Source organism: Temnothorax nylanderi, unplaced genomic scaffold (genome assembly GCF_030848795.1).
Source record: "Temnothorax nylanderi isolate EJ_2023f unplaced genomic scaffold, tnyl_v1.0 TNYL_tig0887_pilon, whole genome shotgun sequence".
Classification (NCBI taxonomy): Eukaryota; Metazoa; Arthropoda; class Insecta; order Hymenoptera; family Formicidae; genus Temnothorax; species Temnothorax nylanderi.
In genome coordinates this window covers 43,036-56,641 of record NW_027249949.1, presented here as the reverse complement: position 1 = coordinate 56,641, position 13,606 = coordinate 43,036, and the positions used below count along the sequence as shown (strand labels likewise).

At 43.9% G+C, this 13,606-nt stretch overlaps 1 protein-coding gene and 1 long non-coding RNA gene across 2 annotated transcripts; both read right to left on the bottom strand.

Annotated features, from left to right (window-relative positions):
• Positions 1–1,600: 1,600 nt before the first annotated feature.
• LOC139785794 (uncharacterized) lies at positions 1,601–4,302 on the bottom strand. Its single transcript, XR_011722082.1, has 2 exons — positions 4,153–4,302; positions 1,601–1,917 (listed from the first exon to the last, which is right to left on the bottom strand). It is a non-coding gene; the product is annotated as an uncharacterized lncRNA (long non-coding RNA).
• Positions 4,303–7,529: 3,227 nt separating this feature from the next.
• On the bottom strand, positions 7,530–12,110 carry LOC139785793 (uncharacterized). The gene has a single exon (XM_071724968.1). The coding sequence runs from the start codon at positions 12,108–12,110 to the stop codon at positions 7,530–7,532; it is 4,581 nt and encodes a 1,526-aa protein (XP_071581069.1).
• Positions 12,111–13,606: the final 1,496 nt, after the last annotated feature.

Here is a 13,606-nt window from a genome sequence, read left to right as displayed (position 1 = left end):
AAATTGATTTTGAGTTCTACAAATTTTATTTTTGATGGACAGATTTATGAGCAATCTTCGGCAGCCCTATGGGTTCCCCACTTTCACCCATACTTGCTGACATAGTCATGGATGACTTAGAGACAGCTTGCATCAGCATTTTAAAATTCAAAATCTCCATATTCCTCAGATATGTTGACGACATATTTGCAATCATTTCAAGAACGAAAATTAGTGAAGTACTCAGTGTGTTTAATAGTTATCACCCACGACTAAAATTCACTTACGAAATCAAAAATAACAGTGAGCTGAATTTCCTAGATACTACTGTCCTCAGAAATGGCAATAATTTAATTACAAATTGGTATCGTAAACCAACTTTCTCGGGACGGTACATTAATTATTTGTCGAATCATCCAGAAAATCAAAAAATAAATGTAATCACGGGTTTGGTGGATCGTGCAGTCTTACTGTCTGACAAAAGGTTTCATACGACGACCATTGAAATTGTAAAAGAAATCCTGCGAAACAATTGTTACCCGACACACGTTATTAACAGGTTCGTCAGCCAACGATTTAAAGACATTAACTATCGCGATGCCACACACGATACTAATGATACGATTAACGACAATTTGGGAAAATTTAGAACCATTCCCTACATAAAAAATTACAGCGCAAGTATCCGTAACATTCTAAATAACCGTGACTTTGATGTCGTTTATAATGTACCTAAGAGGCTTAATAATGTCATTAAAAGAGGAAAAGACAGACTTGACGATATGAAACAGATAGAATTAGTTTACAAAATCGATTGTTCTGACTGCGACGCGACTTATATAGGACAAACTAAGAGACACCTAGAAACTCGTATTAAAAAACATAAATCTGATATAAGGAAGCACGTCAGCAACCATTCAGTAATAAGTAAACACAGGCTCGAATTTAATCACGATTTTAATTGGTCTGACACAAAAATTTTACATAAAGAAAAACATATTAAAAAGAAAGAAATTGCAGAGATGTTTTTAATTAAAAAACACAATCAGACGATCAACCTCCAAAAGGACACCGAAAATCTTACAGCAATATATGACAAGTTAATAGCTTCTACATAGGCAACCTCTATTTGTCATAAACTATTTTTGTTATTACATATTGCTCATTGTGTTGTCCGTGGTGTGCAGACGTGTTTCCTGACACAATCAATTTTTACTCATTTTAATAACTGACCATGTTCTATCTCTTTACAACGCACAAAGCATGTAACTTTTGACTTTCCTTTATTAACTATAATTATTTGTAATTGTAAACAATTTCCGTTTTCTTTTTACATTGTCGTGACTATTGAATGCTTTGTAAGAATATGTACACTTGAAAATTACTCGAATTTATAGTCAAAGAATTCTTATTACTGTTATTTTTCCACTGGCGAATAATATTTCCTCATTATAAATAATTAATATAATTAGTAAAATATATAAATAAATGTAATGTGTAAAGTATAAAAACTAAAAAAAATATTATTTATTTTTATACATAATATTCTTTATTTCTTAGAACATTATCTTTTATAATAATAAAAGCTCTGAAAAGGGAAGGTAAAAAAGAAACACACAAGTTTTGTATAATTTAAAACAAATAATTTATGTGGCAGAAGTTATTAAATGAATACCAACATTTGTTGCAAGGGTAAGGAAAACTGCCAAAAACCTTACCAGTATTCATACATAACAGAAGTACAAAATAAAAAGTTTATCACAAATCAAATTAAAATATAAAATTAATATGTAAAATAAATAATCATTACTTGAGAATCAAATACATATAATTTAAAAAAGATAAAAAGAAATTATATCTTGTATTAATTACATATTTTATCTATAACGAAACTAAAAAAACACCAGATAATAATATTACGTATGGAATAAATATAATCTGTAAAACAAAACAATTATTAGTACAATATAATAAGATAATATTATTAGGACTAGCAATAAGTAGGAAAATCTCGGCTAGATGTAACTAATTAATTATTGCACAAAAAAAAAGAAAAAAATATGCAAAAAATAAAAAATAAATTTAAGCACTATCACGTGTTTTTTTAACATATGAGTACAAATTTTGACTATTGTGTAATTTTAAATGTGTAGGATCGACTTGAAAAGTCACACAATTAATATTTTCGGCTTGAAAATTTGATCGGATTATACACATAGCGGAAACAGCATCATTTAATAATCGATTTCGTTTTTTATTTTTTATATCCGTAACCATTGAAAATATGCGCTCAGCTTCGGCATTAGAATGAGGTAAAGAAAATATTATTTCAATTAATAATTCTAAAGCTGGAAATAATTTTTGTCCATCAAAATCTTTACGGTCTAATATTTGTTTCCACATTTGATCAACTTCCAAAGAAGCTAATTGAATCTTTTCTTCGTTGCTAAATCTAGATGGTAAAATTGTCCACTCAAAGTCTAAATTTAAAAAATTGACACCTTCGAATTGTGCTGTAATATGCGAGAGATCTCTAACTTTAATTCTACTTTCGTTATAAAGTGCAATTTTCGGTTCTAAAAAAGATAATATTCGAAAAAGGTATCTTTAGTTGGAAAACGTTTAAGCATTTCTTTAAGTGCCGTTTTGTAAAATTGCAAACATCTAACACGAATTTCTTGCGCGACGTCTACACATTCTGTTTTTAAAAACTTTTCACAGTCGGATCCTAGATATACATTTTGGATGTTTGTATCATCGTCTAAATTAAGTGAAGAGATATTATCCAAAGCCTCAGGTGTAATAAAATTGACAGCTATCTGAGAAACTAATGTCTGGCAATTAACAAATAATTTATGAATTAAAAGTTCACGTGATTGAAAAAGAGCATTAAAAGAATTAAAGAAATTTAAGGAATATTTCAAAAATAATATATATGCTTTGATTGTGTTATCATTCAAATATGTTAAAATAGTTTCTGCGGATTGTGATTTATCTTCTAGCACGGCTACCATGAAATAATGTTTTAATACTTCCCAATTATCGAGAAGTCTTACGACGCATTTATGCAACACTAATTATCTTGTGGTTGATAATTTAAGAATTTTTTGTCTCTGAACGTTAAAAAAATCTTGAAACTCGCCCAAAATTGCGCATCTCTTCGCACTACCGGACATGTATGTAGCAACAGCTCTAATTAAATGTTCACACGATTTTGGTAATTGTTCACAAGCTTTACTGGCTATGATTGCAGATGAATGGCAGATGCAATTCAATAATATTAAACCCGGTGCTTCGGTTTTTAAACGCGAGAAAAACGAATTATTAGCTCCTGTCATAACAGAAGCATTATCACAAGCCATACCAACAATGTTTTTTAAAGGAATTTCTTTTGTTTCAAATAATATTTTAAAGGTTTCAAAAAGTTTACTTGCTTTGCAATCTTTAGCATCTAATGATATTAACTCAAGTAATTTTGTTTTTATTTTTTTATCTGTAGGCGAAACATATTTAACCAATAAACAAAGCAATTTTGTATCTCCAATATCTGTACTTTCATCAAGTAAAATTGAAAATTTATGTGTCTGTAAAATTTTAGTAAGTTCTTCTGTTTCGCGTTTTGCAATACATTTTTGACAATTTGTTGACATTTCTTACGGCCCTAGAGAAAGAGATTGCATAAGTTCGGGCTCTAAGTTAATATCTTTTATTAAAGGAATTAAATGGTCTAAAAGTTGAAAAGCGGCGCTATGTTCTGCAAAAAGGCTGAGTATTTTATTTCGGCGCGTTTTATTTTATCCTTAGGTGAAAGTGACGAATTACAGGTATTGTTATTAGTGATATTACTGAGGCTTTGAGTTATCTTTTCCACGTGTTTGTCTGATTTTGAATGTTTAATTAAACATGACTTGTGACACGTGATAGGAATTTGGCATGCAGTACAAAAGGCTTTATTATTATTGGAATGGGGAGCCAACCATCCTTTAAAAATGTCTAAATCTAGCCATGAAAAATTAAACTTTCTACTACTCTCTTTCTTAACGGCTCCTTTAGAAGTATTTCCTTCCATATTATTAAAATAATGCTAATATTGCACTATACACTATTACTACTACTACTACTACTACTACTACTACTACTACTATTGCTATAAATATTACATTATTTACTTACCTTCTCGCGTCCTTTCATGGCTCCTATCTGCCCGCCAAAACTGCGCCTGTTCGTGCCTGTAGCGCGCCCGTCGGACCGTTAACGTATGTACGCGGTTGGAAGATCTGAGTATGCGCATGCGCGCGCAGGATCCCATTTCTACCATCACTGCCCCGAGTCCCCTATCTCGCGCTGGCTCCCCACCATGCCGAACGGGCTCCCTACCATGTCGGACCATCCCTACTCCCGGGTTGTTTTCGTCGTTCGACATGACGTCACAACTTTCTCTTTTACGCCGCACGTGATTATCACGCGTGTTCCCCGTGCCCCCCTTTCGGACGCTTGCGGGTGGAAATTTCCACGCGTAGTACCACGTAGAGGTGCCCCTCTCTCGGTGCCGCTGCACCAGGTTTTCACCTTTTTTGTTTGTACGGCGCCGTTGACGCCGACCCGTGCGCAGTGCCTCGGAGACGTCCCCGATGATGATTCCGGGTCGATTCCCCGTAGAGGATGTCCGGGTCAACTTTTGGGTGTCGGCCGTTGACGCCGACCTGCGCGCACCACCTTTGAGGTGGCCCTGATGAGGATTCCGGGTCGATTCCCCGTAGATGATGTCCGGGTCAACTTTTGGGTGTCGGCCGTTGACGCCGACCTGTGCGCACCTCCTCGGAGATGCCCCCGAACAGATTTTCGGGTCGACTTCCTGGAGAAGTCGCCCGGGTGCATTTCTGGGCGTCGGCCGTTGACGCCGACCTACGCGCATCGCCCTTGAGATGCCCCGGAACAGGTTTCCGGACCGACTTCTAGGAGAAATCGTCCGGGCGTCCTTCTGGTGGTCGGCCGTTGACGCCGACCCTATAGGCGGGTGTCCCAGGTTCTCGAGAGACGATCCCGAGACTCCGTTCCTGGGGAAGAAGTCCTCTTTTGGAGCCGATGCTCCGCCGACGACGCCGACCATGTAGGCGCGTGTCCTAGGTCCGGATGTTGCTCCTTCGGCCCTCTGCTCCTGGAGATTGTTGTGGTTCACCCTATACTCGCACGACATGTTTCGCTGACCTAATTCGGCCGAAAAGAAATGTCCTACACCAGTGAACCATCACATAATGACAAATCAAATTTCTTTATTTGGTCAACGACCCTATATCAACTTACTCTATATCGATGCCGTCTCGGCTATGTCCGCAAAAAATGAAAATGTTGCCATATGGGCGCGCAAGACTTACAATCTAACTTAATATTTAGGCAGAAAAGAAATGGCCATATGGGCAATGCGCAAATGGGTAATCCGAGTGGTTGCCTGGATTTGACGCCCACTCCTCACAACGAGTTCCTCCTTCGTGCTCGCCGGGAGATTTGATCTCATTTTGCACCTGATGCGTTCTCCGTCGCGCAGGCGTCGTTTTTTCCTAACCGGGACATAATGGAATACGCGAGTTTGTGCGCCCCAGCCGCTGCCTGGGCTTCCACAGCCGTCGAAAGTCGGCTCGGTTGTTACCTCCGCCTTCTCATGCGTTTCCCGCAGAGTGTCACCCGCTCTCGGCTGCTCCCCCGAAGTGAGCGGCTGCAAGGTTAGGTTGTGACCGAACTTGTAGTCTTGAATCAAATTAACTTACTTGAATTGAAATAATACAGTCGCCACTCTGTTTTGAACGCTTACACAGAACGTGTATGCCCGTCAACATTAATGACAATGGGCTCGTTTGCTTCCTTCCTTCCAGAATATGTTATCTTCACGCAGCTCAGCTCAGACGTTCCTCAGACGATGTTAATTCAAAGTCCTTCACTCGCGTTCGCGTAGCGTATATGATATCCGGATAATAGGATAGGAATATTTAATAATTTACCAATCTGTATTGAATTAACAATAACAAGATATATTTTAAGACTTTGGTACATAGGTACGCAATTGTCAAAATGGAAAGCGTTTCCAACAGCTATCGACAATGCCAGTGCCGAGTCTTTATCCCCGCGACGAGTCGGATATATCTAACAATATAATTGTTGCTTAACAACCGTTCGCTGTACGAAAGATATTTATAAGTACGCAGAGTCGCGAACTAATCTTTCCCATAAACGAGTACCCGATCGTTAATATTCACGCTAAGACAATTCTTCGAAACTCGATTTACGCGTTGCTCTCTGTGCACTCCGCGATCGGGTTTCGATTCGCGAGCGCGGTTGGCTGGTACAGCCTTGTAAAAAGGACTCGGCAATCAAGGTATTGGTGAGAGGAACGACTACGAAGAGATGCGGTATTGGTGGTATCGAAAATTTAATGTGTTACTGTGTCGAGGTATCGAGAAGTTCTGAGGCGAGCGGTATTCACAATAGGTATCTAGGCGGTAATTGCGAGCGCGCGAAGAGAGGGAAGGTTCGCCGAATAACGCGAGTATGTCCGAGGAGAAATTCGGGTAACAGGTAGCTGTCGCGGAATACGTCGGGTGCGACAAGGTCTCGCAGATCAACAACAGGAACGAAAACACGGCGAGCAATACAATCTAACGCTCGAAATCAACGGATGGGGCGAGAGATATTTCGCGATTCCTGAACATACCGCCCGCCTCGAATGCTTACATTCGAAACGAGAATTATAATACAGTGAGAATTTACGTCTAAATACATAATAAACTTAAATCTAAAGACAGAGTTTATACAATGAAAATTAATTCTAAATACATTGGCGTTTTATATTTATACATATGTACATCTCGGTGTCGTGACCGGGAGATGGGTCGCATCACGGCCGCGAACCGCCCGCCTTGACCGCTTCCTTTTCGGTTTCGATATTGATATTGATCGGCAGGAAACACAGCTTGACAATGGGTCGCTTATATTCGGAGCGTGCGGTTTTGACGGTAACGACGCGTGTCAGCCCATCATCCCCGGGATGACAGACGGTAATACGTCCGAGTTCCCAATGACTTGGGGGGGGGGGGGCGGATTACGTAAGAGAACGATCTGGCCAACTTTGGCCAGGTTGTGGATAACGCGCCACTTCGGGCGTTGTTGGAGCGTATGCAAGTAGTCGCTCACCCAAGACCTCCAAAAACCTTCAGTAATTTTTTGTACGAGTTGCCAACGCGAAAGCCGATTCTCAGCGATGTCGAGCACGCTCGGTTCCGGAATTACGACAAGATTGGCACCGATCAAAAAATGACCGGGCGTAAGGGCGCTATAATCGTCGAGACTCTCGGACATTGATGAAATCGGCCGCGAATTTAAACATGCTTCGACTCGGCACAATAGCGTATTCATCTCCTCGTACGTCAGCGTGTGGGAGCCTACGCATCGCTTTAAGTGATATTTGACGCTACGGAATCCTGCCTCCCATAATCCGCCGAAATGTGGAGCCGCAGGAGGGAGGAAATGCCACGCTATCTGATCGCCTGCTAATCGGTTCAAAAAATTGGGATCGCGCACGGCAGCGTTACAAGCGGCGACGAGCTCTCGTTCGGCGCCCTGAAATGTCGTACCATTATCGGAGTACATGCTATGTGGACGTCCGCGTCGAGCTGTAAATCTGGTAAACGCCGCGAGGAAAGCTGCCGAGCTGTAATCGCTTTCGTTGTCATGCAAATGAATAAGGCGATGTAGGCTTTGTGAGCCTTATGACCGCGTCCTTTCGCAGATCGTACGAGTATCGGTCCGGCATAATCGACTCCGGTATGTTCGAAAGCTCGCGAAGATCTATTAACTCGAACGTCTGGTAAGTTGCCCATGAGTTCCGCCGGGACGATAGCCTTTTCGCGAGCGCATTTAACGCAGCGGTATAGAACCGCTCGTACGGTTGCTCTATCGCGCAAAATCCAGAATTCGGTACGGAGGTGAGCGAGGGTAATGTGCGGGCCTCCGTGGAGTGTGGTATGGTGAGCATGCGATATGATGAGACATAACAAAGGATGAGACTGCAGGACGATTGGATGTTTGGCTGAATCGGGGAGATCGGACTTTTGAAGCCGCCCTCCGACTCGTATGAGGCCATCGGTGTCGAGATACGGGTTGAGTGCGACAAGTGAGCTTGATTTGGAAACGCGACTGTTTGCTGTTAAACTCGCAGTTTCTTGCGGAAATGTTTCACCCTGAATCTCCTTGAGCCAAAAGATCTTGGCAGTTTGAATTTCGCGTGGAGCTAATGCGAGCGATAGATTGACCTCCGCACTGCTATCCGGTATGGAATTGAGGCGAGAACGAAGGATCTTGGCGAACCGCATGAGATATGCCGTCACGCGCAGAAGTTTAGTCCACGAGGAATAGCGAGTCGCGAGATCCCACGGTTCGATAGCACGCGCGACGCAAGCGTGCACGACGACTCGGTTTTCCCGTGATATTTCAGATTCGATTGGCGACGAGCATGACGTCGGCCAGTGCTCAGGGGATTTTTTAAGCCAGGAGGGCCCCGACCACCACAGGGCGCAATCGGCAAGTTCACTAGGGCGCAAACCGCGAGATGCGCAGTCGGCGGGATTATCCGCCGTCGGAACATGGTGCCAGATTGCTTTCGGTAAAAGTTGTTGCACTTTGGCTACTCGATTAGCAACGAAAACTTTCCATCGTGATGGAGACTGCTTGAGCCACGCTAATACAATACGTGCATCTATCCAACAGTGATATCGGAGATTGGGAATGTCGACATTCGAAAGAACGAAGGACATCAACTGTGCGAGCAGTAACGCGCCGCAAAGCTCGAGTCGCGGTACGCTTATTGTTTTGATTGGAGCGACCTTTGATTTCGCGACGAGTATGCAAACGATAACGGGGCCGTTTCTCGGTACGAGACGGAGATATACGACCGCGGCGTAAGCCTTTGTCGACGCATCCGAAAACCCGTGAATCTCACAATCAGCGATGTTAGAACCGTAGTTTGTCCAGCGAGGAATCGATATAAGTTTGAGACGCGGTAATTGACTGTGATATTCGCGCCATTGTTCTAGGAGATCACCGGGCAACACGTCGTCCCAATCGCATTTTAGGGTCCATAGGCGTTGCATGAATATTTTCGCGACAACGATAACGGGGGTCACCCATCCTAACGGGTCGAACAATTTAGCGATAGTGGAAAGCACCGCACGTTTCGTCTGCCCCGGGTTCGGTGGGGTCGTTACGCGGAAGTGGAAAGAATCGCTTTCGGGATTCCACGCGACGCCTAATATCTTTAGAGGCTCGTCGGCGTGTAGATCCTTATCGCGCGCGAGACTATGATCTGAGGGATCAATGTCGGAAAGCAACTCGGGACAATTACTTGCCCATTTGCGTAACCGGAAGCCGCCCTTTGCCAAGAGAGCAATCAACTGATCGCGAATTTTAAGCGCGAGTTCACGGTTGTCCGCTCCGAACGTACAGTCGTCGACGTACGTTAAGAGAAGCAAAACTAGAGCGGCCAACGGAAATTCGTCTTCGTGATCCTTTACGAGCTGTAGCAGGACGCGAAGCGCGAGGTACGGGGCGGAGGCAGTGCCGTATGTTACGGTGAGCAACCGGTAATCCGCGACTGGCTCGGAGGGCGACGAGCGCCAGAGAATTCGTTGGTAGTCTACGTCGCGATTATCGATTAGAATTTGCCGGTACATTTTAGCGATGTCGGCAGTAAAGACAAACTGATGCTGACGCCATAACAGAATGACGGCGGCAAGATCCCTCTGTAGCTTAGGACCGATTAGCAAATGATGGTTCAACGAGGTACCGTTCGATGTAGCGCAGGAAGCATTAAATACAACCCGAAGCTGAGTGGTGACGCTGCTCTCACGAAAGACAGCGTGGTGCGGAATATAATAGACTTGAGAGTGACTCGATTGTGAGTCGGTATCGCTAACTTTCGTCATATGACCGAGCTTCTCGTATTCGTCGAGGAATTCGCGATATAACGCGGCTTTATTTTGTTCGCGAAGAAGTCGACGCTCCGAGCGAACTAAACTTGCTAACGCGGTAAAGCGGGATTCGCCAAGATCTATAGGGGGGCCGGTTTTGAACGGTAGCCGAACGACGTATCGTCCCTCCGGCGTGCGAGAATGAGTAGCGGCGAAATGCTCTTCGCACTGTTGCTCTTCGGGACTTAAATGCGTTTTATGAGGGACTTCTTCGATCTCCCAGAAGCGGCGAAGATCGAGATCCAGGTTTTCAAGGATTGTTCCGTGATGAATGTGAACGGAATCGGGATGGAGGGATTGAGCTGGAGCGATAGGCCCGGAAAGTATCCAGCCGAAAACGGTATTTTGCGCGATAGGCTCGCTTGCATTTCCTTTACGGACACCGTCTAATATAAGCATGCCGTATAAATCAGCTCCGATAATTACATCGATTGGATCAGAGCTCATGGGATTCCTATCCGCTAGCGTTAGGTCAGAGATATGCGCCCATTGTGACGTCGATTGAACGCGATTCGGTGCGTACTTTGACAGCGATGTGACTATATACGCGGTCGTCGAGAATGCAGGTTTGTCGCCGAAAGAGGCGGTTACACAAATATGTGCGGCAGAATGCAACAACGATTGCGATTCTCCGATTCCGGTAATACGGGTAGTTTGCTTCACTTTCGCGAGACGCAACCGCTGAGCGATATTTTCCGAAATTAAAGTCGCGACGGAACCTTGGTCGAGCAAAGCGCGGGCATAAACGAAGCGACCTTGTGGAGAGTAAATACGAACTCGAGCGGTTGCCAAAAGTACGGTTGACTTCGGCGTCATCGTATTCGACATTAAATGAGACGCGATTTCGTTAGCTGTCGATTTCGTTAGCTCGGTACTCGTTGATTCGACGGTAGGAGCGGACTCTACGCTAGCCTGCTTTGCATCGTCCGTGAAATGCAGTAGGGTGTGATGTCGCTTATGACACGTTTTGCAGGATCGCGCGCTTTTACAATCCTTCATCGAATGTTTACACCCGAAGCAATTGATACAACGGTTCTCTTTCTTTACATATTCGTATCGTTGCGACGGAGTATACGCTAAGAATGACGGACATTGATATAGTAAGTGCGAGGATTTGCACAGCGGGCACGCAAGGTTCGCAGTGGTTGTCGAATGAGAAGCGATCGATTTCGATTTAGACGACGGTTGAGATGTCTCGGATTTCGGAGGCGAGATCGCCTCGAAAGCACGGATACGCGATTCTAAAAATTTATCCAACTTGTCATATGTCGGGTAATCGACGGTCTCGCTCAACTGTAATTCCCACGCTTTCCGGGAAAATTTGTCTAATTTTTGCGAGATCAGAAATACGAGGATATCGCTCCACGTGTCGACGGGACGATCGAGATTTTTGAGCGCTTGAACTGAGGCATTCGCTTTGTCACGCAGATTCTGAAGATCTTTGAAGGTTTCGGACGCGAGCTGTGGCAACGAAAATAACGTTTGCAAATGACCGTTAATCAACCGACGTTTGTTCTCATAACGCGACGTAATGATATTCCATGCCACGGTAAAATTCGCGTCGGTAATCGCGAGATGATTGAGCGCGCTACTTGCATCTCCCGTTAAACTTGAGCAGAGATAATGCATCCGATCTACATTAGAAATATTGCGATTGTCGATAATCATCGATTTAAAACGATCGCGAAAGCTTTCCCAGCGGTCGAAAGATCCGTTGAAGGTCGGTAGGTTGATCCGCGGAAGCTGAGGCGTCGGACGGTGGATGAAATCTGAAGCGTGACTTACGTTAAGGTCGACCACGTCTACGCCAGAAACCTGGGCCAGTACCTCGGACATGTAGTCAAGCGCTTCGTCGAACTGATCCTCACAGGCTTGGAATTGGTCGCTGCAGAAGTAAGGCAGCTCCTTGGCTGTGCTCACGTCGAGGGATGCCCGGATCTCAGCGTCCAAGTCCAGCGATTGCGAGAACTTCTCCTTGAGGGCTGTGATTCGGCTCTGCAACACCGCCTTGGTCATCTTGGCGTGACCCAGTTTTTTAAGATTGGTCATGGTACGAGCAATTGACCCCATCAGTTGGGTTTGCTTCGCCAGGAGCTTGTCGGCTGAGGACGCCATGGCGAACGGGTATCGTCACTCCGCACCTCGAGCGTCGTATCCGATATGATAGTCTTCTTGACTCCGAATCCGGCTCGAAGGACCAAAATGTGCACTCCGCGATCGGGTTTCGATTCGCGAGCGCGGTTGGCTGGTACAGCCTTGTAAAAAGGACTCGGCAATCAAGGTATTGGTGAGAGGAACGACTACGAAGAGATGCGGTATTGGTGGTATCGAAAATTTAATGTGTTACTGTGTCGAGGTATCGAGAAGTTCTGAGGCGAGCGGTATTCACAATAGGTATCTAGGCGGTAATTGCGAGCGCGCGAAGAGAGGGAAGGTTCGCCGAATAACGCGAGTATGTCCGAGGAGAAATTCGGGTAACAGGTAGCTGTCGCGGAATACGTCGGGTCCGACAAGGTCTCGCAGATCAACAACAGGAACGAAAACACGGCGAGCAATACAATCTAACGCTCGAAATCAACGGATGGGGCGAGAGATATTTCGCGATTCCTGAACACTCTCTGAAAGTCAATCTGGGAAAGAACCTCGAGCTGAAATTTCTCTCCCTTATATACTCTAGCTGGCTGTGCATTCCCACCATCTCCACATTGGCCAATGAGCAGCCAGTTCTATATTGTCGCTATCTCACTCTCTCATGCAGTTGACTGGTTCGGACAGGTTTCCCGGAACTTCCTCGAGAAGTAAACAACTTCAAAGTATCATGTTACGTCAAAGGCAACTATTTAAAGTGGCTCTTACAAAAGTTCGCCATAATTTATCAACTTTCGTAATTCCATTAAAATTAATGTTTTTTTATCATGGACATCTTTATTTGGTCCAAACAAACGATATTACAACGTTAAAACTCAGAAAAATCATTTATTTAAATAATTAACCCAAAAGTGTCAATTTCTCAAATAATGCAAAATTTGAGAAAAGCACTTCAGAATATTGTTATTTGAGATCATTCTGACTCATATCCATGGTTAAAATTCCATCATTAGGCTTATTCTCAGTTTTTGCAAATTTTTGCAACATTGTGAATTAATGATGAATATTGAAATATTATTGCATGGCTCGGCTCTAGGAGTTATTACAAACATTTTAAGACTAATTAGAAGTCAATCGGACTATGACCCAGTCAAACTCCCCGCCTGGCAGTGTCCTCGAATCGGATCACGCGGGAGTATTAACGGCGATCGGCCGCGAGGCCTCACGCCACTCTGACACGCTTGGCTCTAGAACACCATGACCGCCGGGGCACGAAGCCCTCGGGGCACGCGCTCCGCCTAACCGAGTAAGTAAGGAAACGATGAAAGTAGTGGTATTTCACCGGCGATGTTGCCATCTCCCACTTATGCTACACCTCTCATGTCTCCTTACAGTGCCAGACTAGAGTCAAGCTCAACAGGGTCTTCTTTCCCCGCTAATTTTTCCAAGCCCGTTCCCTTGACAGTGGTTTCGCTAGATAGTAGATAGGGACAGTGGGAATCTCGTTAATCCATTCATGCGCG

Coding starts and splice junctions, on each gene's coding strand:
- LOC139785793 (XM_071724968.1), bottom strand. CDS start 12,110: ATGGCGTCCTCAGCCGACAAGCTCCTGGCGAAGCAAACCCAACTGATG.